Raw genomic sequence first — 26,186 nt, 5'->3', positions numbered from 1 at the left:
GAATACTCAGTAAAAATGCTAAAATTGACCATACCTGTACATGAGTGGCATCTGTCTCTTCATTAAAACCCAGAAATGTGACCTGAGTAAAGAACAAATAAACCTCCATTAATTTGAATTTTTAAATCTTTCAGGCTGGTGACAGAGCTGAGAAACAGGAAAAAACCGACAAAGCATTAAAATGTTGTCTGCCTTGAAAAGGATTTTTTTCAAAGATGACCCAAAAATATTTTTCACCAAAGATTGGGCTCCAAAATGCAGTTCTTGAACCTCATCCGTATCTCCCTCAGTAGCAAGTTCAATCAATTCTAACCCCAAAACATATTTCAAATACATCCACTTCTCTCCATTCCCTGGCCACCCTTCTCACCTACATTAGTACAATCCTCTCCTACCTGGTCCTATTACCAAGCCACTTCCCTATCCAAACTCTTCCATGCTTCCCGGGGCAAAATCCTAAGTGGGGTTACCTAATGCCTTCAACCTTCTACCATTTTCACTTACACACGAGCCCCCTTTCTAGGTCTGGAACACGCCCTGTACATTCCTAAGGACTTCATGGTTGTGCCCTCAATCTGGATCTCTCTTCCTTGGATGATTACCTGCCTGGCTTCTCCTCATTCTTCAACTTTCGATGCAAGTGTCACCTCCTCAGAGAGGCCTTCCCTGGGTAGACCCCTGAGGCTACTTCTTCATTGACTCTATGATACCACCATTTATTTCCTTCAATATCCTGACATAGAGATTACTCTGCAGAAGTTTATATAAACAGACTTTCTAAAGAATATCTGATGCATGAAGAACTGTCACATTATTAAAAAAGGACAAGTCACAGAAAAATTACTTACAGCACGCATACAATTTCAACCTTATTTTTAAAAACATATGCATGGAAAATAATACTGGAAGGTAATACACCAGAGTAAAAGCAGTGATTAACTCTGGATGATGGAGCTATTTTTTTCCCACTCTTTTCCCCTCTGCATTTTTTCCCTACGTCGTAAGATCAATGATAGTCATTTTCTTTGTTCTAGTTTGAGTATTTCTTATTTTTCTACAAAGAATACATACTGGCCAGGTGCAGTGGCTCATGTCTGTAATCCCAGCACTTTGGGAGGCTGAGGTGGATGGATCACTTGAGGTCAGGAGTTCAAGACCAGCCTGGCCAACATGGTAAAACCTCGTCTCCACTAAAAATACAAAAAAATTAGCCAGGCATGGTGGTGCATGCCTATAGTCCCAGCTAATCGGGAGGCTGAGATAGGAGAATCACTTGAACCCTGGAGGTGGAGGTTGCAATGAGCCAAAATCACGCCACTGCACTCCAACCTGGGCAACAGAGCAAGACTATGTCTCAAAAAAAGAAAAGAAAAAAAACATACTACTTTTAGAACCTGAAAAAGTGTTATTTTTTACATTTATACTCTCTATGTATTTGGCATTACAGTAAGACATTTTTTCCATTTGAAGACAGTGTAGTACACTGTCCACTAAGCAACCGCTGTGGCTAAAAAATATACAATACTTAAATGACAGCAATATTAATAATCAATTCTCAAGAATGTGGGGAAAATAGTATAGTCAGAATACATAGCAACACTGAATATATTTTTGATCTATTTCTGATGATTCAGAAGCAAGTCAGAATCTTAAATTACTCTGAGATCTTTATTCTGATTAATTATGGCTCTTACTTCACGTAAGAGTTACGGTTAATTTCTAGGCATCTAGGTAAACTGTTAACCTCTAGGAGCGTGTCTCCTTATCTATAAAACGTAAGGCAATATAACTTCCCTCTCATAGTTGTGAGGTTAACTAGATAATGTAGAGGAAAGTACCTAGCACATTACAGGCACTCAATAACAGATAGGCAAATAACTAACTGCCTTCCTTTATTTGAAAAGATACTCAGAGATTTGCACACCCTAAAGTGGGACAGAAATTCCACCTATTCTTTCAAGTTTCCTTTACTGAATACAAAACAGAAAATAAGCTGGCATAGGGTTTTGAAGATGCCAGGGGAGTTTTATATTTCCCATTGGTCTAAAAAGGCCTCACCAGGGAATGTGGGCTTGGAAAAGCAATGCGACCTATCTGAGCTAGAAAACTGCTGGAAAGCAGGACACAGGACATCATTTCATAGAAGATGAGCGTACGTATTAGGCCTGTTATGTTCTGTCACTGTTTATTTGGAAACAACCAACTAGATTAAGAGTGGTTTGGTTTTGCTAAAGTAAAATGAAAAAGGTTAGCAAAGAAAGTAATAGTGAAATTAAGCTGACACAAAAAGAAGAGGATGAGGCAGCAGAACACTACAGGCCTAAAACATATGCTCATCTTCCTATGAAATGACATCAAATAGAGAATTTCTCAAGGAGTATTAAAGAAAATCATCCACCTAAAACAGAATACATACAGTCCCCAACTTATGATGGTTGGACTTGTGATTTTTCAGCTTTACAATGGATTTATAAGGTCTTAAATGCATTTTCAACTTAGAATATTTTTGATGAACAGTGGATTTATCAGGATGTAACTCGATCATAAGTCCAGAAGCATCTATCCATAACCACGATTTTATTAGAACCCTCATTTCAAAATAAAATGTTTTAACTTCAAATATTCATCAGTTGTGAGCTGCAATGACCTAATATATCTCATATTTGGTAACAAATGTGATGATGAAGTATGGATATATTATAGAAAAGGATCTTACTCCTTTTATAGCAATAAATTCAAACAAAGATTTGAAACACTGTAGCAGAGAAATAGGCGAGCAAGGTATATTATCTTATCCTCAAGTAATAGAGTAAATGTCTTAATTTCAAATATAAATTTATCACTACTTTTTCATTTTTATCAAAGCACTGAATTTAAACAGTCAAGAAAATACCCCAAAAAATCAACATAAGAAACATGCATTTGTTTTATATTTCAGAGTAGAAAAATTCATATTAAAGTACCAGTTACTGAATATAGTAGGCATCATCTAATACAATGTTATACATCCAATTAGTACTTTGCATAGAATTAAATGTGCTCGTTTGTTTGAGTTCATTGTCAATTAATAAAATTATTTTAGCCAGTATTTAAAACAGGTACTTCTTTTTTTTCCCCCTTTCCCACCCATATAACAGGTACTTCTGATACATGTAACAACATATAGAGATTTTAGGCATTTTAAAAATAGATTAGAGTCCTACAGAGATGCATGAAAATACGCTGTGCATTATTAGGAAAGGGTTTAGAAAGTAATATGTTAAACCTCAGTTAAATTGGCATGTTCATCCTGCTGTAAACAGTCCTCTGCTGTTACACTGCATAGTTCCTTCTCACTCTGCAATAAAGACTTTACAGACTGGAACACATCTTCACTGAAGCTCTGCAGGGGAAAGAAAACAAAGATACTTTAAATTCATTTAATTCTAAGACAAGGGTAAGAGATCCTGGAGGTGTTTTAGATAGTCACTCATTCTCTAACTAATATTCACTGGCACCTTTTGATACTGGATGCAGAACTCAATTCCACTGAGAAGCTCCATTCAGCTGAAAAGGCAGAGTTTCACATGCCCAAAACACATACATATACTAGAGCCTGGGCATTCAACTCACTAGAAGATCATGTGAATCTCACACCAGGTTCACTTACTCTTACCTTACACTAAAACTTAACAAACTGCATATCTGATTTCCAAGTCACTGGTAGAACAGAAGCAACAATTCATATGATTGAATGAGATGATGTGGGAGCTGTAGTAAGGTGCACAACAGTGATTACTCCCTTAACAACAGTGATTACTCCATTAACAAAGTTGGAGACAGAAAAATAAGATAATAACAACAAAATAAGGTTTTCCATGGAACTTAAGGAAGCTGTCTGATGAAAATGAGAAGCGATTCCAGATTTCAGGGTGAGATGTTTGTCACAAGTACAAGGAACAGAGGGAGGAAAAAGCTATATGAAGAAAATAATGAGTACTATAGTCAGGCATAAATAGGACACTTATTTCCTTTCCTTCTACCTTCCACTGACTTGTCAATCTGCTCTTCTATCAGAAATGTCCTTACTTCCCAGTCGTCCCATCCCAAGACCTGTGAAGATTTTCTCATTGTTCAGCCCTAATAAATCTCTCTCAAAGTTCCTGCTGTATGTTGTGCATTAAAATCATTTAATCCACACCAAAACATATTATAATTATTGGCCGGGCACAGTGGCTCATGTGTGTAATCCCAGCACTTTCGGAAGCTGACGCGGGTGGATCACTTGAGGTCAGGAGTTCGAGACCAGCCTGGCCAACATAGTGAAAGCCGGTCTCTTCTAAAAATACACAAATTAGCCTGGCATGGTGCCACGTGCTTGTTAACCCAGCTACTAGGAAGGCTGAGGCAGGAGAATTGCTTGAACCTGGGAGGTAGAGGTTGCAGTTAGGTGAGATTGTGCCACTGCACTCCAGCCTGGGCGACAGAGATTACGTCTCAAAAACAAAAAGCATATTATAATTACTATACTCAGATTGTTTCCTACCCATTAAAACAAATTATGGAAGTCACAGACTGTGTTTCACTCACTTTGTTTCCCCATATTTCAGAACCTGACACTAGATGAACTGAAACAGCTGCTAATCTTAACAAATTAAAATAAATGGAAATCTTTAGTCTAAGAGAAGAGGTAAAAATATGTACTCAAAAAATTTATGATAAAAAGCTGTGCTGTTACATTTGAATCTGACTTGTCATTACAAATTCATAATTCTTTGAATACACGTACTACCTTTTTCCATTGAAAAGTCTTACAAACAATGACCTTCAGTAGCAATGAGCATACTCAGCACCCAGCTTTTGGTCTCTAAATATCTATCACCAATAAAAAGAACTAGAGTTCCCTGGGGAAATAGCTGGTTCCAGGTCTGAGGCTGAGAACGTATGAAGCGAGCCTGAAACATCTAACTGAGCCAGAATGCAAGGAAATGCTCAAAGACTAACAGGATCATTTCAAAAAAATACAGAAGCCAGCTTGAAAGAATTCCCACCGGCCAAATATGGGACAACTTCAAATCAAGAAGAATGAAAATGGTAATGAATTATGACTACTGTATTAAAAAAAATCTGTGAGTCCATTAAAAGAGAAAACGTCAGAGGAGTTCTTCTTTACCTAAAAATGCTGGCTAGTATAGACAGAATGACAAATTTAGAAAACCCCATTTGTAAATTCCCAATGCAATTACTGATTTAGGAAAGGATTATCCACGTATCCTCAATCTACTGTATTAAAAGCTGGGGAAAAGGACACTCATACTGTCTCAGAGGATCACCTTATAGTTTATTAAGTGTATTAATCATAAGGAGATTATGTGCATTTATATTGGAGATATCTGGTGGTTATTATCTTAACCACCTAGTGAAGCCGAACATCAACAATATGGACTTCAGATCTGATAGACAGGAATGAACACATCATCACCTTTCAGATGTTCTGTTGAACCTAATTACGGGGAAAAACATATGAACCCAAATATGAAAATATTCTACAACACAACTGGCCTAGACTCTTCGGAAGATTTGCTGCATGAAAAAAGAATTTAGACTATTGGAATGGTCTAGAATGGGGAAAACCCAAAACAATACCCAAATACAGTGTGTGAACCTTGACTGCATCCTAGAAGAGAAGCAAGGAGAAAATTACAAGGCTACCTGAGACACAGGGAAATCTGTGTTTGGAATGCATGCTAGATGATGTTACTGAATTAACGATTTTCGAAGAGATGAAGTAAAATAATGTCTGCAGTCTACTCTCATTCAATTGCAAAAGGGAAAGAGTGTGTGTGTGTGTACACAGAGAGAGAGAGGGTATGGCAAAATGTTAACCGAGGGTGAATCTGAGTGAAGAATGTATGAGGTGTTCATTCTACTAGGTTTTTTTAACCAACTTTTCTGTGGGCTTGAAAATATTCAATATTTTAAATAATTTTGTTTTCCTTAACGAATGGGGATTTTCACACTAATTTAGAAACAGGAAATCAAAACAGGAAAAAATATGTGAAATCTGAACGTGAACTGTCAATATAAACTCATGACACTGTAAGTGCAAAGGCAACTCTTAGTATCCAGATCTTGGTTTTTAAGTACTATTCAGGGTTCTTTAAAAAAAAAAAAAAGCCAATTTCAGGTCTGAGGAAGGTAAAGTAGGTGAAATTGGGTCGTCCTGTACCAAAAGGATACGACCAGAAAGTGAAAAAGCAATCAAAGTTATGAGCCTGAGACAAAAGGATATAGGCACCTACTCGGAGGGGCTCTCAGGTATCAATTTTGGAACAATTTGAGCAACTTAAATAGATGAATGAATGAATGACTATAAAGAAATAAAAGGTTATAAAATATAGAACTGCAAAAATCCATGAGTTCAGAGCATTACAAACAAATTAGTGAATGAATGTGGGGAAATAAACTCACTTGCTACCATTGGTGCTAACTACGATGCCCTGACATTAATCTGAAAACTGGTATTTAAAGGACATTTGACCTGCCTCTATAGGAGATATTACATAGTTCATCTAAGGTGAATGAGGGAAGCTTTTCTTTTTTTTTTTTTTTTTTTTTTTGAGACGGAGTCTCGCTCTGTCACCCAGGCTGGAGTGCAGTGGCCGGATCTCAGCTCACTGCAAGCTCCGCCTCCCGGGTTCACGCCATTCTCCTGCCTCAGCCTCCCGAGTAGCTGGGACTACAGGCGCCCGCCACCTCGCCCGGCTAAGTTTTTTTTGTATTTTTTAGTAGAGACGGGGTTTCACCGTGTTAGCCAGGATGGTCTCGATCTCCTGACCTCGTGATCCGCCCGTCTCGGCCTCCCAAAGTGCTGGGATTACAGGCTTGAGCCACCGCGCCCGGCCAGGGAAGCTTTTCTTTAAGAATACCAGCTAATAAACATGAAAGGAATGGTAGAATAAGGAAAATCACCATTTTGCAACTCCCATGAAATAATGAATTCAGGAAAGGGTAATCAAGGGATGCCAACAACATTAGCTCAATATTTGTTGGGAAAAAAAGGATATTTGTACACAGCCAAGTATCATCATAGATTATCTGCTAACCAAAAAACAGAAAATGTACTTTTACAATGAACAATTCTAGCAGGGTTATCACCTTAGTCAACTGATCAATCACAGCATCACTGATCATGGGAAAACCTGAAATTCTGTCCTCACATTACCCTATAAAGTATTCTTGCCATAAATGCTTAATCTGCTCCAATTAAACCTTTAAACGTAACTTCTACTTTACACGAAATATACAACGGAGGGGATCAAATTAAATAGTAATATGAGAAAACAACCAGACAAATCCAGATGTGGAACATGGTACAAGAAAACTAGCGTGGCCTATTCAAGATGTCAGAATTGAATATAACGAGGAAAAAAAAAAAAGGAAAAATTCTTTCAAACCAAAAGAAATGCTAAGAGACTAAGAGACAGAGAGACAAAGAGTCTAAGAGACAAAGAGACTAAGAGGCTAGACTGGATCCAAACAGGGGCGGAGAGAACTATAAAAGATATTTTGGGTGTAACACAGGAAATCTGAGTATGGCTGGGTATTAGATACACGGGAATTTATTTTTCTTGATGTGTTCATGGTATTAGTGTTATGTGGGAAGATGTTGTTATTCCTGGGAGAAGCATGCTGAAGTGTTCAGGGTGAAGAAACATTACGATCATAACTTGCAAATGGTTCTGCCTAAAAGTAAATACACACATACACAGACACAAAGCAAACAAGACAAATTATTAACTACTGTTGGATATGGGTGGTAGGTATGTGGGTTTGTGTGTGTATTATGCTTTTAACTTTCCCAATAAATATTTAATGTATCTCTATATTTAATGCAAATTAAAGTGAAATCTAAAGAATTCAAGTACATCTTTCAATTTCCACAGTAGCCAATAGGGAAGTGTCTGTCATTAAGATGAATCAAGATGTAGAAGGTGGTGTATGTGTGTGCATAACTGTTTACATAAACAGTATGCAATATTTGGATTCACACACTTTTATCTAAAAGGGATTCCAATAATTCAAGTTGAATTCAACTTAAATCTTTACTGAGTGCCTAATATGGACAATACACTGAATAACAAAAGACACTAACCTGGTAATAATACGAAATTTCAGTTGCTGCCTAATCCCTGAATCTCTGGCAATGTATGGGATAAATATTCAAGTCAGGTACTATCATTCTTGAAGACCATGGTATCAGTTTGCTATTACATTTTGTATATATTATTAGTTATAATTATTAGTTTAAAGCCAGCAGTATAATCAATTTAAAGCTATGGGTCTAGCTGCTAATCTGAAAAAAAGTATAATAAATACATATAGTTTACAAAGAGTAAAAACAGAAAATAGTTTCTATTGTACTTTTTTCAAATGAAAAAGTGGACCTATTAAATGTAAAGGTAATTTACCTCAAAACATATGGAGCATATTACTTAAAAATGTAATTGGCCGGATGCGATGGCTCACGCCTGTAATCCCAGCACTTTGGGAGGCTGAGGCAGGCAGGTCACGAGGTCAGGAGATCGAGACCATTCTGGCTATCACGGTGAAACCCTGTCTCTACTACAAATACAAAAAAAGTAGCCGGGCGTGGTGGAAGGTGCCTGTAGTCCCAGCTACTAGGGAGACTGAGGCAGGAGAATGGTGTGAACCCAGGAGTCGGAGCTTGCAGTTGGCCGAGACCGTGCCACTGCACTCCAGCCTGGGCAACAGAGCGAGACTCCGTCTCAAAAAAAAGAAAAAAAAAAAAGGCCATGCGTGGTGGCTCACACCTGTAATCCCAGCACTTTGGGAGGCCCAGGTGGGCGGATCATGAAGTCAGGAGTTCAAGACCACCCTAGCCAATATGGTGAAACCCCGTCTCTACTAAAACTACAAAAAAAATTAGCCATCCATGGTGGTGGGCACCTGTAGTCCCAGCTAGTTGGGAGGCTGAGGCAGAAGAATCGCTTGATCCCAGGAGATGGAGGTTGCAGTAAGCCAAGATCGCGCCACTGCACTCCAGCCTGGGCAACAGAGTGAGACTCCAACTCAAAAAAAAAAAGTAATTAACATACTGTTTAAGGATAAGTTTACTTTCTATTTTGCAGGCATCCTGTAGATTTAGAAGCCATCCTCTCAGAGTTAGTAGTCAAACCTATACATCTTTTAGCTCTCTACATAAATGAATGATAGGCCCAGAAACTCATAGCAACACTGATAATTAGAATTTGGAAAGATCAGCAAAGGAGACAAGAGTTACCATAAAAGAGAAGGAAAGCAAGAAAAACACTATAATGAAAGTCAAATATTGTCTTAATGTGTAAGGATTGGCCAATGGTGTCATATAATGCAGAAGATGAAGTCCAGAAAAAGAAATAACAAAGACTGTTAATTATCCTCCAGGCTCCATTCCTCCTTCTTTGTTTATGGGTAGTGCCTCCAAAGTTTTAGCAAAGACAAAAATGTCAAGAAATGGAAGGTTAACCAAATTGTTTTAAGAGAGGAAGCGAGGGGGTTCCTCCTTAGACTAGAAGGAAGAAAGGATTAAGAATCATATTTTGTTTGCTTGCTACTGATTACCCAACATCTAACATATGGCCTGGCATAAAATAACTCAAGTGTATATTTGCTGAATGAATGAATGAATGGTAAAGCTAAAGGTATATAAGAAAGCTTACACCCGACAGCCTATATTGCAAAAAAGCAGATGGATATCTGTGTGTAGAGAAAAAATGGGGAGAAAGCACTGTGATCTTTAGGAAATAAAATCACTGTAATCATGATTTTGTATCGCTATTTTCATACATGCCAATCTTTGCAGTAGTTGAATGTTACTAATTCAAATAATAAGATCCATTTAAACAAAACATCATAGCTGTAGGACATAAAAAAAATCAACATTTTAATTAAAACTTTCCCTAAAAGAAACCTAATAGAGTGAACTTACTTTTCTGATAGATGCTTTCGTCTTCATGTGATTGTTTCTGAAAGTCGCCATAACTATTTTTTGTCGTATATAATCAATGAAGAGTTAATCCACAAAACACCTAAAGAAAACATATTGAAACAACTTATTTATTGATCTTAACAATTCAGGCAAGTATTTTGTGCTAAATTAATTTCTTTTAACTCAGTCATTAAAAGAAAAATAAAAATGAAAACAAAAATAATCTCAGCCCCCCCCATTTCCTTGTAATCCAGCAAGAATATTTGAAAAATATATGAATATTGGTATCTTAATGAGATAGAAAATTATTTTAAAAATCTTATATTTTGGTTCAAAATTATAAAATAGTCTACACCCTTATCTATTCAATCTCACTGCCCTTTTTTATTGCAAAGCATCAAAGAGAAAGATTTGAAAAACAAGTTTTTAAAAAAATATTTTAAAAATAAAAGCTTAAGTAGAGAATATTACAAAAAGAATTAAAACTTCCCTGCCTCCCAAAAGTCACTCATCTCTATGGCAACAGTGAATGCTCTTGACATTCTTATTTCTTGAGGAGAAAGGTTTGATAATACACAAATGAGAAATCTGCACATTATCAAATTAGATAAACAAATTCTTTAGGAAGCTTAAGAGCATACCACTGACAAAATTTCAGACATCCAAGTCAAATGATTAATAGTACTTGACACACACTTGCCACGTGAAACACTCAAAATGAAGTCTCAACTTTTTAAAGATGCTTTAATATCTCTGAGGACTTAAATCCACTCCAGGCATTAACCACTCGATATCTACATTTGACCGTAGTATCTTGTCCATTCATTTAAAATCTACTTGTGCTAGATGCACAAGAGAAACAAGATAGATATGGCCCTCCTGCATTCAAATCCTTCAAAGTAAAGAGTAGAAGTGGAGAACTAAATACTTTTTTTAAAAAATCAAATAAATACAGATTTAAGAAATTCTAAGTTTCAAGTACTTTCAGAAAATCAATCTGGTCTTATCAAGAATTGCCCAGTTGAAACCAGGCACAGTGGCGCGTGAGAGGCTGATGTGGGAGGACTGCTTGAGCCCAGGAATTCAAGGCCAGTCTAGGCAATATACTAAGACCCAGTTTCTGAAAAAAATAAAAAACAAAAAAATGAATTGCTTAGCTGAGGTTTCCAAGACATTTGGTTAACATAAATTTATACTATGAGGAGATTTATATGCAGAAACAAACTTCAAGGTAGCCCCCACCGTCAGAACTTTTAAAAAACGAAATTTTAGTCAAGTTCAAATTGCATATTCTTTTGCTATGCAGATAAGACTACAGCGTGAGTGCACAAACACGCACACTTTAGAGATTTCTACATTTTAATTTTTAGACAAAGAAATACAATAGTATTCTATTATGAACTAAGATTAAGCCCTAGTGGTCTCTATAACAATAAAATCTGATTACTGAAATTGAAGCAGCATCATGAGAAAGGCTCAGCCTAACACAAGGCGTTCCCATCAGCACAAGGTAAAGAAAGGGTGATACCCCAGAATCCAGAAGAGGACCATGCGTGTTCCTGTGCTGCCTCTTATTAGCTTTGTTTCCTCCGGGTCAACTGCAATGTCTCTGGAACTTTTTCCTCAATGTCTACGATACCATATTTACCAGACAAGTTTACTGTGAGAACCAAATGAAAAATAATTTACGGGAGGTACTTTGAAAACTACAAAACACAGGCAAAAGAAGACTTAAATATTTACCTATGGACCAAAATGATCAAGTGGACCAAAAATTATCAAAACAAGGCTTAAGTATAAAAATGTATAGTAACCAAAGCAAAAAGATAATCCTTGTATTTGTCCCAGTCCACCTCACTCTCCTTTCTTCTCTACAGTGTTCTCCTCAACTGCCAGAAAACCTCAGAGGCAAATGGGCTTTTCTCAAATGTAACATAAAACACAGAAGCCAGCATAAGGGTTCCAAGAAACCAGAGACTGGCAAAGTCGGCTCCTAAGTAAAGTGGCACCTGCAGGGAGGTTTTGTAATGCGTGTCAAAACCCTGGAAATACTTCTTTGACACAGCATTTCTGCTTTTGGGAATGCATCAAAGCAAATAATGATCCTAGAGCATCCAGCTTATTAACAAGGGCTCATAAGGAACCAAGTGCTCTGTTTTGCTAGGAGGTTTATGTAAACATCTCATGTCGTCCTTAAGACTACAGAATAGGACCCCAGTTTGACAATGAGAAACACTGAGGCAAGAGGAAGCTTATCAATTTGCCCAGGCCCACACAGTAAATAAATGGCAGAGGTGGGATTCAAGTTCAAATTTTCTAACTCCGGCACTGGGGCTCTTCACCACTCCTCCACGGTGCATAAAGGTTTTATAGTCTGGTTCATTACAACTCACAATAGAAATAAGCAGCAATCTAGATGCCAGAAACAAAAGAGTAATTAAACGATCTTAAGTTCACTCCCACAATGACGCCATGGCAGCCATTAAAAACAATTCTGCAGGACAAAGGAATGGCACGCCTTACATCACTTTCTCTGAGTCGTCTCCTAACCTTGCCTGAAAGGGAAGTAGGGAAAAGAGACAGGAAACAACAATTACCTTGGCAGCTGCTGACTAAAGTCAACTGAGCAAAGATAAACATTAACTCCCAGGAGACTTCACCATCAAATAAATGGGACCAACTATCTAAATGAGCTGCTCACCCTCAGGTGCAACAAGCACCTAAGGTAGAAGAAGCAGTTTCAAAGTGGGGCAGGGAGAGGGGGGAGCGCTCTGAAACAACACCTGGGATTTGACAGGGCTGGCTACCCCAGTTCACTTTACCCACAATTTTCCTGCATGGCAGATTCAGATAAAACACCCTTACTCAAGATTGAATAATAAAGCAAATGGAGTTCAGTATGGGATCTGTGAAGAAACACAGAAATACAAACAACACATAATATACACAAAAAGAAAAAATCCAGAGAAATATAATCATGCCCCTGCAACTCGCATTATCTCAGAATTCAAATCATTGTTTGAAATTAATGAAAGAGAAACAGTTCAATTCTCTATTTACACTCTGTTTCACTCATGGAAGAAAACAGCTTCCTGCCCTAATCCACCACTTTTTCACTGAAACGTAAGTAAAATATTGTCTCAGGAAGAAAGAAATCTATTAGACAATATCTGTGCAACATAAAAGTGAATCCAATATGAGATGATATGACATACTTTTGTAAAGCAAAGAAAAAAAATCATCTTTGGAAATGATGCTAAGATTGATGGGAGAAGAAAGGATAACAGCTAGTGCAGGATTTCTTCAGCATCTTGTATAATTAGAGAGCACATCGTTTTTGACAGATTTCACACGAAAAACAAAAATACAGTATTTTCCCCTAAAATACATTTGTATTACGTTAAACTTTTCATTTAATGCTTTACTGCTTTGTGCCCTATTCTGGATAAAGAAACAAGAGTCCTAAGCAAAGAATAACTAAATGTGTTATTTATAGTCAAAGAAATTAAACTGAACCTACATGGCTTGGAAAAAAGCAGATGAGAGACAAGAAACAGGCAGACAAGGCAAACAACTACAAAGTGAGACACTATAGCTCAGGAAACATACAGAAAACTACCACTAAACAAAAGAAATTCCCTCAGAAATAACGAAAAAGCAGAACAGACACCGCTAAAAACAATGGAAAACCAAGAAGATCTTAAGAAAAATCACAGAATGCAAAAGTAAACAAATGAAAGCAATGAGAGAAACAATTATAAAGAATACAGAGAACACAGATATAGGGCTCTTTAAATAAATACACATATCCTTTGGTCTTGCTATTTCACTTCTTAAAATTTATCCTACACATATACTTGCACGAAATTCACTAAGATACGTGAAAGACGACTCACTGAAATAAAATGAAAAAACTGAAAATAATCAACAAGTTCATCAACTCAAATAAATTCACATGACTATTACTCAGCAATTGGAAATAATGAGTTAGAGTGAGCCATACTGGTGTGAAAGAGCAAGTTGCAGAATGGTGTAAATAGTATGCTCTCACTTGTAATTTAAAAAAAAAAAAAAAGCTGGCCTAGCACAGTGGCTCCCAGCACTCTGGGAGGCCAAGGCAGGAGGATCACTTGAGGCCAGGAGTTCAAGACCAGCCTGGGCAACATGGCAAAACCCCAACTCTACTAAAAATACAAAAATTAGCTGGGTGTGGTGGTATAAGCCTATAATCCCTGCCACTCGGGAGGCTGAGGCACAAGAATTGCTTGAACCCAGGAGGCGAAGGTTGCAGTGAGCCAAGACTGTGCCACTGTACTCCAGCCTGGGCCACAGAGCAAGACTCTGTCTCAAAAAAAAAAAAAAAAAAAAAGAAAGAAAAAGAAAAGAAAAAATTATATACAGACGCAACTCTGACACATATATGTATTTGTGCATCCATAGGAAATGACTTGAAGGAGGTACACTAAACTGATGCCAGTGGTCACCCACGACAAGTGGGACTTACATTTTATAACATGTCATCTATCTACAATATGAGAAGACAGTAGATCATTAAGTAAAATAAGACAGGTTCTGTCATATTAGCATTATCCCATTTTGTGAAAAATCTGCATAACTACATGTGTGTATCTATACGTGTAATATAAAAGAAGACATACACTAGACAGGAACAGACAATGGTTTTATCTGAGTAGATACAATCGTGGGTATTTCATTTTGTGTCTATGTATGTTGAGTTTTGTACTTCTCTGAATGAACATAAATTCTTTTATAATTAAAAAATATATATTCTCCAAGTCTTTCCTTATCTCCTCTGACCTAAGAAATGTTCAAGTTGACATTACCTATTACTTGACCTTTTTTGTATCAGGAGAGTTAACCGTGCCAGAGTCTGTGAAACGCCTATCAATAATATTGCCATATCTTGACTCTCCTCCTACTGCACTAGTTCTCAAACCTCAGTACATATATACATCAGCTTATTTCTAACACACACAACTCCCCCACCAGAAGATCCAAATTCAATAGGTCTACATGGAACACAGGAATCTGTAATTTTAACAAGTGCCACATGTAATTTCTGGTTGAGAAAAACTTGTCTCTTTCTACATAAATTTCCTTTCCTAAAGTATTTTATAACTTGTTATTCAAATACTAATATTTCCTAGTCTTCATCCGTATCCTCTTGTCTCATTTTATTTAGTTTTTCAAGGGCATTCTATCCTTACCTCTGGTTTTAACTATGCAAACAACCCCCTAATTTATTCTTCAGTTCTGTATATCTAATTTCCTATTAGAGACTTCCAACTAAATATCCCAGTTACTCCAAAATTTGTATGTTCAAAAGGTAAATAACACTTTCTCCCTAAACGATCTCCTCCTGTATTCTCTATGTCAGTAAGAGCCATTAAACCAAACCCAACCAGTAGGCCAAGCTGGAAACTGGTCTTCCCCTCTATTCCTACAGACGACCACATCTAGTAAATTGCCAAATCCTGACCTGTCATTCTCCTAAACTTCTCTCAAATCTTCCCTTTCTCTTCCATTAGCTGAACTGCTACTTACTACTCACGCATCAGTTCAAGAACTTCCCTCCCTAAAATAGGCTTGGCTCATATCTCTCCTTTATCCCTCCCTGCCCAAATAGTAGCCATCTCCTTAGTGCTGCCTAAGTGGTTTACAGTTTAATCCTCTGGTGCCTCTGATTGCATACTTCCCTCCTGTTGTAAGTTCCCTGAGGACAAAAGTGTTTTATGTATTTGTATTTTTACATAGTAGGCATTCAAACATCTGCTGAACTAATAAATAAAAAGTAACATAATTTAAAGAACGAAGTTCAAAGCATGATGTAGGCTGAAAAACATAAAATAGAATAAAGAGCAAAGTGTGCCTTTAAATATTTAAATGAATATGTCTACATTTAATGAGTTTGTGAAAACACATTTGTGTTTCCACTAATTTCTACTCTATAGTATCTGAGATCATATTTAGAGTAAGTGCTCCAAATACACATTTTGACCAAATGCCAAATGGCCAAGTGCTAAAAATTAACATTCTGTTGAATATAACTACAAGAAAACAGGATAGAATATATATGAAACATTGGTTTTAAACATCAGACAACAGGCAACACAGGACTGTGACCCCTGAGAGAAGGGAAACCCTGGCTGCCAGCTACTTCCCGGTCGCAACACAGGGACAGGAAAGCCAAGCAGTCCGGTGGTTTCGCCGAGTTTTAAACAGAGATCAGTTTGGGGAGACCAACATGGCTAGAATTTACAGGGTATTATGCTGGAGGGAGAGCTAAAAGTGAGTGAGAGCCCTAGAGAGAAACCATAATATATTCCACCAGAATAGAAAAACCTTGTAATGTATCAGGCAATGATAGACTCCTCAGAAGAAGGGGTAGCCTTAGCAGAGGTAGCCTTAGTAGAGGCAATAATTCAGCACTACACTAAAAACTATTCTGGACCCACACTAATAAATTCTAAAAGCAAGCCTTGAAACAATCCAACAGATTCCAAATAACTGTGCACCCCAACTAAATCCAACACACTTAAGTAATATAATAAATTAAGCAAGCAACAGTATAAACTCAATGGCTCGTATACAATAAAAATTACCAAGCATGCAAAGGAAGAGAAAAATATGAACCATAACCAGGAGGGAAAAAAAGTCAATAAATGAAGACGTAGAAATGACAGCGATGATAGCAGGAACAGAAAAGGATTGTAAAACTATAGTACAAAGATGTTCCATATACTCAAGAAGTGAGAGGAAAACATCATCATGATAAGGAGAGAAGAAGATACAAAAGATACCAAAATTGAACTTTTAGAGATGAAAATTAAATATACCATACTGAAAGCAAAAACCATACTGGATACAATTAACAGATTAAACTAAAGAAGAAAAGCTCAGTGAACTTGTAGACAATGTAATAGAAACTATCCAAAATGAAACATGGAGAGAAGAAACTTAAAAACAAACCTAGAGTGTGACAGTGTGACCTTTTAAGCACCATAAAAGGTGAACAACTGGAGTTCCACACAGAGAGAGAGAGAGAGAGTGAGCGAGAGTGCAAGTTGGGGAAGCAGGTGCAGAAAAAAAATATTTGAAGACAAAATAGCAGAGAGGTTCCCAAATTTGAAGAAAACCATAAACTGACAGTACCAAGGAAGCTCAACAAACCCTAAGAATAAACATAAAGAAAGCCAAGGCAAATCACAACCAAATGGCTGAAAACCAGCGATAAAGAAAAAATATTAATTGACCAGAAAAAAAGTACACATTATATACAGAGGAACCAAGGACAACAGACTTCACATTTATATGAACCAGAAAACAAGACAATGGAGCACTATCTTCAAAGGACTAAGAAGGAAAAAAAAAAGCATCAACCCAGATATACTTCAATGAAAATATATTTCAAAAATTAAGGCAAAATAAATTTATTCAGATGAATAAGGGCCGTGAAAATTCACCACCAGTTGACCACCACTAGAGTAACTGTGGAAAGAAATTTTTCAGGCAAAGAAAAACAGTACCAGATGGAAATCTGAATCTTACACAAAGGAATAAAGAACATCTGAAATGGTAAATATGAGGTTAATAGAAGTCATTCTTCATTTTTCAATCCCTTTTAAACAGTTAAAATATAACTGCTTAAACTAAAAAGAGTAACAATGAATTAGAGGGTTTAAAACAGACATATTGATAAAATGTATGACAAAATAGGATAAAAAATGTGGCGGGGGAGATGGAGATGAAAAAACACTGTCAGATTTCTAACATTAAACATGAAGTGATATTATTTGAAGAAAAACTGTAATAAGTTATCTTGTAAACCCTAACACATACACTAGAAAAATAAAACAGAATCATACCTAACAGGTGAACAGCAGAATAAAAGGGATGTTATCCCCCTCTTTCCAAATAAGGAAGCTAAGTTCCTTTCTTGGGCACAGACCTGTTATTAGACTTACAAAATCTAAAAATACTACAGCTACCAGATACTATTTTGTTTTTCAAAACAACAGTCAATTATATAAAGTGATTTTAGTATGTCAATTAATATCTATTAAGATATTTGCTTCTTTATAGTTTCTGCCTTTTTCCTTTTTGATCCTCAATCAACTTCATTCCTGCATTCACAATATACATGTTGTTCTTACTGCTACAGGGTTTCTCAACCTCAGCATCATCAACATTTTGGGTCAGTCTTTGTTGTAGGAGGCTGTGTATGCGTGGTAGGTAGCAGCTTTGTTGGCCTCTACCCACTAGATACCAGTAGCACTCACTCACTTGCAGTAACAAAACTGGCTCCAAATATTACCAAACATTTCCTTGGGGGGCAAAATCACCACTTGCTCTATTTTAGCACTTTAGACTACAGTGCTTTATGTAACAGTTAAATGTCTACATGTCTACGCCCTGCTTTGGACTGTAAGTACTAACAACATTCAACACATGTATTCACCAAGCGTCTAAGTAACAGTGATTGGGATACGACAGTGAATTTCATTCCATCGCCGTGCCTTACTCATCTCTGCATTCCCCAAAGGCCTTACTCATAATAAGCAACCATACATTTACTGAAGTGAACAAGCTGTAAGGTGAATAGAAATTTCATCAACGACGTGAATGCAGACAGGCATTTGGTGGCAAAAGCAACATCACCAAATAGAAAATAGTTAGGGTCACTTACCTAACGACTTTTTGCAAAATTAATCCAAGGATATTTGTTCTGTCACTTTTGTTTTCTCAAACAGTCACAGAGAAAAATTACGGATTTTTCAACTGCATTCCAGATTGAGATCTACTTCTAAGGTATGTTTGAGCCCAACTAGCCACTGGTATTGAAAGGAATAACATGGGTCTAGTTGACAAAGTACTAAGTGTGAATGGCTATTGACTTCAAAACTACCTATTCAGCAACAATAAACACAACTTTTAAAAACAACATGCAATGGTCCATTGTTAGAAGTTAATTAGAATAATCAGATGAATGCAGGAGGATAACAACAGTTAACATTTTCATAACAAAAAACTCATTAGACCTAGATTTGAATAGTTCTAAGAAATCACTGTAGAGGATACATGCCCTCAATTGATTATCTTAGTTTCGCTATTGAGTGTGTAGGTGTAATATATTTGACTTTCAAAAATATTTTCAACTGATTTACAATAAAACTTTGTATGTATGGCAATATTATAAGGATGATATGCTATAATTAAAATGCTATGTAACTGAATACCTACAAAAAAAATGTAACGACAAAAAACTAAAATCTTGAGATTGTGCTTTCAACATGAATATGCTCCCTAGAAAATGAAGTAACGTTCTTAATCTTGTACGTAGCCCTATCCACAAGATTATTTCTAACAGAAAATATGTTCAGAATTTTAACCCAGGAACACATTTCTTTTTATCAGTGACATCTATGACACCATGACTCTAAGAGTATATTGCTGAAAAGGCATTTAAGTAGCTCTTACAAATATAAGGATCTATCCTAAGCTGCCAGTGGCTGAAATAAGTGAACAGTCCTACTTTGCAGATGGGCCAGTCATAGGAAGCACCCAAAGGCCTACACAGAACCTATTAACAGGGTATATTAGAGCATAAAAAAAGAATGTGAAAAGTAACTTTAAGGTTTCAAGCCTGGGGAACTGAAAAATTTTTTCTTTGCAAATTAGAAGGTAAATTAGAAGGCTTTGCAAATTAGAAGGTTACTGGAAGACAGTATTTTATATCAACATAATAATATCCAAGAGGCTGGGTACAGTGGGCTCACACCTGTAATCCCAGCACATTGGGAGGCCAAGGCAAGTGGATAGCTTAAGCCCAGGAGTTTGAGACTAGCCTGGCCAACATGGTGAAACTCCCTCTCTACAAAAGATATAAAAATTAGCCAGGTGTGGTGGCACACACCTGTGGTTCCAGCTACTCAGGCAGTTGAGATGGGAGAATCGCTTGAGCCCTGGGAGGGGCAGGTTGCAGTGAGCCAAGACTGTGCCACTGCACTCTAGCCTGGGTGACAGAGCAAGACCATGTCTCAAAATATATAAATTATGTAAGTGACAGAGCAAGACCATGTCTCAAAACATATAAATTATATAAATAATACTACACAAAAAACCACCAAAAATTAAGAGATTTACTTGGAGTCAGAGCTGGAGATGTTACTCTAAGAATAATCCACATACAGAGAACTTGAAAGCTGATCTCAGAGACTGGGAAAGAACAGAAATTCAAGAGAGCATCTATGGAGACAACCATGATAAAGGGTTCCAGAGAGGGATAAAACGAACCACAAATAAATGGCAGTCAGAAAGGTATGTGAGATAGAGATTTCGAAGAATTTAGTGTCACTGAAGTCAGGAAATGGTTTTAAGCATGAGTGGTCAGCATCAGACTTCCAAACCTCTTGAGGGCAGAAATTCTTTCCTCTCTGAACATGACCAGAAGCCCCTATCACAGTACCTGCCACACGGTGTGCTCTCGCCAAATACTAATACTGTACCCTTGCACTGTGCCTGCCATATGCCAGACACTGTTTAATTGATCTACATACATGAATTCATAATTCTCACCACAGAAGGTGCTATTATGCCCATTCTACACATAGAGAAACTGAGTCAAGCATTTAAGTAATTTGCCTGAACTCCCACACCTAGGAGAATCTGTCCTGTAAAGAGACTACTGATTAGATCTGGTTAGAACATTACCAAGCTGAGAGCAAGTCCAGTGCAGTGCTAGAGGAAGAACTCAAATTGCAGGATGTTAAAGCACACCTGAGGTATCCATCACTTCCTCCCTGTCCCCTCTCCTTTTGTTAAAGATGTTGGCATGGCCAGTTTCAAATGTCCAGCCCTATGAACTGTGAGACAAATCTAAGTCTCTTCCTCATCCATTTTTCCCATTCTCATCTTTCCCCACTCCCCAGCCACCTGCACTAGAAGCAGAAACCTGACCAATTGGATTCTCTCTCTAGAAACAGAACTGAAACTTGGAGATGTTTGTTGAGAACCATGTTGCACAGTTAGTGAGTCTGGTGTTAGCATCATGGCAAACCAAAGTCTCATGCAAACCAAAGTTTTGGGGAAGCGGAAACCAAGAGCTTTAAAGAGAAGGCCAATCTGAAAGAAACTGGAATAGATCTGCGGTGAGTAGGAGAGACGTAACACCATGTGCCTCCAGAGAAAAACTGGAAGAATGACTGCCTGAAGACTTCCCAATTTCCAGAAGGCTGGATTGGAATCATGCAATGGACTTCAGTAGCACTGTATGACAAATGCTTTTTTTAAAGTAGGCTAATTAAATTGGCTTTTTGATCCTTGCAATCAAAGAATCCTCAAACCATTATAGGAGGTAAAAAAAAAAAAAAAAAAAAAACACTGAGTAAGCAAGTACTATGTGCTTCGCACTAACTTTTTGAGGTGGGTATGAAGAAAATGAGGCTCATTTAATTAACAGACATGACTCCCAAACCCAAACTCTTTACAATATACCTCATTTTCACTCAAGTAACATCCTCTCTGCTCCACGCCTCTACCCCATTTATTTTCTTTCCCAAAAAACATTCTTAGACTATTCTAAAAATGATAACTTTTCTCCTCTTACCATGTCCAGTCTCTAATCTACAAATTTCAAATGCCTTTACTCCAGTAATTTTTTGTTGTTTGTTTTTTGAGGCAGAGTCTTGCTCAGTCGCCCAGGGTGGAGTGCAGTGGCAAGATCTTGGCTCACTGCAATCTCCATCTCCCAGGCTCAAGCGATTCTTGTGCCTCATCCTCTCGAGTAGCTGGCATTACAGGTGTGTGCCATCACACGTGGCTAATTTTTGTATTTTTTAGCAAAGACAGGGTTTCTCCATGTTGGCCAGGCTGGTCTCGAACTCCTGGTGTCAAGTGATCCACCCGCCTCAGCCTCCTAAATAAAGTCCTGAGATTACAAGCGTAAGGCACCAGGCCTGGCCCAGAAGTAATTTTAAATAAACTTTTATATGTAAGGATGACTGGGAGAATCAAGACATTTGAATCTTTCCAGTCTGTTTTTAAACTGATAAAGCATTTTTCTTTCTCTTACCCATATTACCAGCTTATTGACCCTTAACTCACACCCAGGCTTAACCTAGATCTTCTCTTGACCAGTTTTCACTCTTCAATCCTTCCAGGTAGTTGATTAATAAAATGCAGACAAGACAGGAAAAAAAAAAAAAATCAGTTACCCTATCCAAAGTTACTTCAATTACTTTTGAAAAACCAAACACCACACACCCTACAAGTTTGAAACCCTTGCCAAAAGGTTATGAAGACCAGCCAAAAAATTTATTTTTCTATTTCTGAAAATTAGTTTGCTAAGATGGAGTAAGAAGAAATTTTTTTCTAATCAACACTGGTCTCCTCTGCCCATTCACAAAGAGATATTTTCTACGTTACATTTTTGTCAAGTATAGAGAGAATTCCTCTACCTATTTATAACTGACAATTTCTCTTAAAACGGTCTTTAATATGTTGTCCAAATTGGTTTGAGTTCCTTTTCCAGACAGTAAGTTCCTAAAATTAAAAAATAAAAAAAATTAAAAGTACCATATTTTTTCCGGCCTCTAAAGGCAAAAGAGGACTTCTTCAGCTTCTAGACTTATCCCTGGAGTTCAGGGGGCTAGAGAAGGCTAGAGACTTTCTCACTATGGTTCCATGTCTTAGGCAACTTCCCATATCCTCAACAACTGCAAAATATCACTGGCCTAGGAGTCCACTGCTAGACCCGTATCAATCTCGTCGACAGATACACTAGTCACTAGTTCAGCTTGGGAACCCACTTCTTCCCTGATTCCCTTACGTTCTTTGACCTTTCATAAATTACTATTACAGCTACAATTAATAGTGACATTCACTATTCACCCCGGGTCAGTTTTGTCAGGAGGAACAACAACAACAAAAAAATGAATAATCAGGGTACCATTTGAAAAAGTAAACGTTTAAAAAAAATCATTCAGTTGCACTATTTTAACTGACACCAATCATGTCAGGCACTGGGCTGCCATCCTAAAATCATGACGTTAAAAAAAATTATCTTTGCATTACTGATACCCCATTTTTTCTTAGCACTCCATATTTTGAGTATTTTCAGACATAACGAAATCACAATCAACATGACATTTCTAAAACAGTGGGAAGCAGCTAAGCAAAACGAGCATTTTGCAAGCGATTGAAAAGCTGAAAAGAGAACAGGAATTAACTCCAGTTTGTACTAAAGCTATTAGATGTGTGTCTCAGCAGTCTTTCTCACCATGAAACTCCTTAACATCTAAAGCTAAACCACAACCAACTTTATACGGTTTTAGAAGACAGAGAAAGCAGAGAAAAAAATGAAAGCTGGTAATATGGGGAAGAGAAAAAATGTTAGCTTTTACTGTCATTGTCATTTACTTTTTTTTTAATACTTCGGTTACATCTACATATTTTTTATAAAGCAGCTTAGATGCCTGGATTAATAGCAGTATACTCAATCCATTCGGAGTACTTTATGGCCAGCCTTAAGCCATTAACAACCTAGGAGGGTATTTGACAGCAAATGCAAATATCAATACTACGAAGAGCCCCTTGACGCCTTCCGTTTCTGTCATAAGATCTGAGCAGCGCCTGCTTCCAGGGCTCCGGGGTTCTGACAGTGAAGGATGCTGTTCGCGGACAAAGTGCAACGTCCTCCTTCTGCTGCAAATGTTCCTGTGCGCACACCACGTACCCGGGGGACCGTCTCTAAAGATCACCCCGTGGATTTAAACAGCCTGTCATTAAAAGCGGCGGCAGCTCCACCGCCACACTCGGGACCCCAGGAAGACCCGTCTCGAGACCGAGCACCTCCCTCTACTCTGGGCCCGGTGCCTTGGGTTTCCTCCCTCGGCCGCTCTCCTCCCGCCCTCCTCCCTCCGCCATGCGAAGGCGCAGCTCTCGGGCGGCCCCGAAGACAGAAGAGGGACCACGGGCCGGCGGAGGCGCTGGGGCGCCGGAGCCGGGCCGCTCCATCCATGCCGGCCGCATACCTGCCGCCACCCCATCTAACCGCAGCCTCCGCGGCGAACGCGTCGGAGCCCGGCTCACCTGGGGGCCGCAGCCTCCGCAGCTCATGGACATGTCACCGGCCGCAACGACCCGTGAGCGAGCCGGGCGAGCAGGCTGGCCCCCTCCCGCGTCGGCCCCCAGCCCTCCCCCCTCCCAGCCCCGCGTCCCGCCCCCGCCCTGCCCACCCCTCGGCTTCCGCCGCCGCCGCCGCCGCCGCAGCTCCGGCCCGCAACACCGCCTACTCTCCACGCCTCCCACTCACTCTCGCGAGAGGGCAGCGCGCCTCTCGCGAGAAGAACTCCGCGGCCGAGCCCGCGCAAAAGTGAGTGGGCGTTTAAAAAGGTAAAGAAGGAACAGGAAAAAAAGCCTTCCCACGTGCTCCGGAGCAGCTAGCGGAGCAGCCCCGCTGATCACATGATTTAAAGGGGGCCTCTCCATTGGCCGGGACCCGCTCAGCCTTGGGAGCTTTAAATTCGAGGGCGACCTACGAACCTGCGGCGGACGTCTTGCGTGCTTCCTGGTCCGTTGCCTTGGAAACGGCTTAACCCTTTCCTCTGGCGAGTCCCCAGGCCTTGGCTTGCTCCGCAGATTTGGTTTCAGGCTCTGCCTCTTTTCCGTCGACCCCTTAGTCTTACAGCCTGGGGCCAGCTGGGCTCCTTCTTCGCCACAAGGCTAGTTTTGCTTTCTTCCGAAGCCCCGGGCCCTTCCCAAAGTGGCAGCCCCACCAGATCCGAAGGCCCAAGGAAGGCTCATCCTTTCTGATGACTCCACCCCTTTTCCCAGCATCTCCAGGGAGGACCACTCACAGCGCACAGGGCAACCGGCCCTATCCCAGCCAAGAAGTAGCACCCAGGGTTCTCAGGGCCCTAGTGCTCACCCTGATGTCTTTACATGGTATGGAAATCGGAAACTAAAGCTTTGGTCACTGGGAATCCTAACCAGAGATGAAAAGCTGTTGTGCTGATTATTTTCACCTAAAATCCGAAGGGCCAGTATTGCCCTGTCTCCTTAAGGGCATCTGTTCCTCAAGAGTGGAAACACCTGGCAATAAGAAAGACATTTTTGAGTGTATCCTCATTATGAGTTAAGTTTTGCCCTGTTGAGAGAAGAGGGTCAGGGAAGAAAGGGTGCAATTCATTTGTTCATTTCTTCATTCAACAAACACTACTCCAGGCTTTGTCCATTGAACATCATTGTCCATTGAACAATAATGAAGATAAGTAGTGTAGATTCTAGGGAACTTATCTGAGGATGAAAAGAAAACAAAATATATGTTGGTTTTAAGCTGTATGTAAAGAAGTTACAGTAAGTGACATGATGGTGATTGAGTGGCTAGTAAAGGGTCTGCCCTTTTGAGGAGACGTTTTAGCAGCGATTTGAATAACAGACATGCAAAAATCAGAGCGTACAGCATTCCAGGAAAAGGATAACACTAATTCAAAGGCCCTAAGTAAGGACCTGTTCTAGTGCATTTGAGGGAAGAATAAATGAGAAAGTAAACTTTATTGAGCCTGGAGATGGAAACTGTAAGAGTTAAAGAAAGAAACAGAAAAGGCAGCTTAACAGAGACAGGTTTATTTTGGAGAATAAACCTGAGAGGGTCTTCTGGCCAATTTCAGTCAGTAGTGTTCTCTCTTACAGACTAAAGGTATTTAGCGGTTGAGGGAGGGAGAGCATATTGCAGGCTTGGAATGTTTCTGGGTGGAGGAGGGTTTTATTGCTGGGGGTTTAATGTCTCTGGTTGGAAGGGAGGCATATTTCTGATCAGAGGGGGGTTTATCTCAGGGTTGGAATATTTCTCATCAGAGGTGTCATTTGTGGTTTATGGTCATGCTGACATTAGCCATTAGGCTGATGTTTCTGGGGCTGGATTTAGGCAGTTTTTAATCAAGGGGAACTTAAAATGGTGGTGCTTGTCCAAGATGGAGATGCTCTTGCTGAGTCAGAAACTAGCATGGATCAGATCCTGTAAGGCTTTGTTAGCCAAGAAAGGAATTGAAAGTTTATTCTAAATGCAATAGAAGGTATTAGAAAGTTTTTAATAGGGGAGAGACACCCAGAGTTTACTTTAAAAAAAAAAAAAAAAGTCTCTTCCTTGAAAATAATGAGTCTTAAAGAGGCCAAAGCAGAAGCAAAGATTAGGAGA

The 26,186-nt window shown here is 38.8% G+C and overlaps 1 protein-coding gene across 1 annotated transcript in view; it reads right to left on the bottom strand.

Moving 5' to 3' along the window:
- Positions 1-24,820, bottom strand: part of AKAP11 (A-kinase anchoring protein 11) — a 51,956-nt gene extending 27,136 nt beyond the window's left edge. Inside the window, exons 1-4 of the mRNA XM_025364560.1 lie at positions 24,533-24,820; positions 9,971-10,070; positions 3,266-3,382; positions 35-82 (exon numbers count right to left, since the gene is read on the bottom strand). Of these exons, the coding sequence (XP_025220345.1) occupies positions 35-82; positions 3,266-3,382; positions 9,971-10,021 (216 nt within the window). The 5' untranslated portion in view covers positions 10,022-10,070; positions 24,533-24,820. The remainder of the gene's footprint in view (positions 1-34; positions 83-3,265; positions 3,383-9,970; positions 10,071-24,532) is intronic.
- Positions 24,821-26,186: the final 1,366 nt, after the last annotated feature.

The sequence above is a fragment of the Theropithecus gelada genome, chromosome 17 (assembly GCF_003255815.1).
Source record: "Theropithecus gelada isolate Dixy chromosome 17, Tgel_1.0, whole genome shotgun sequence".
NCBI classification, from domain to species: domain Eukaryota; kingdom Metazoa; phylum Chordata; class Mammalia; order Primates; family Cercopithecidae; genus Theropithecus; species Theropithecus gelada.
The sequence above is the reverse complement of the archived record's forward strand: the minus strand, read 5'-3'. Positions and strand labels throughout refer to the sequence as shown.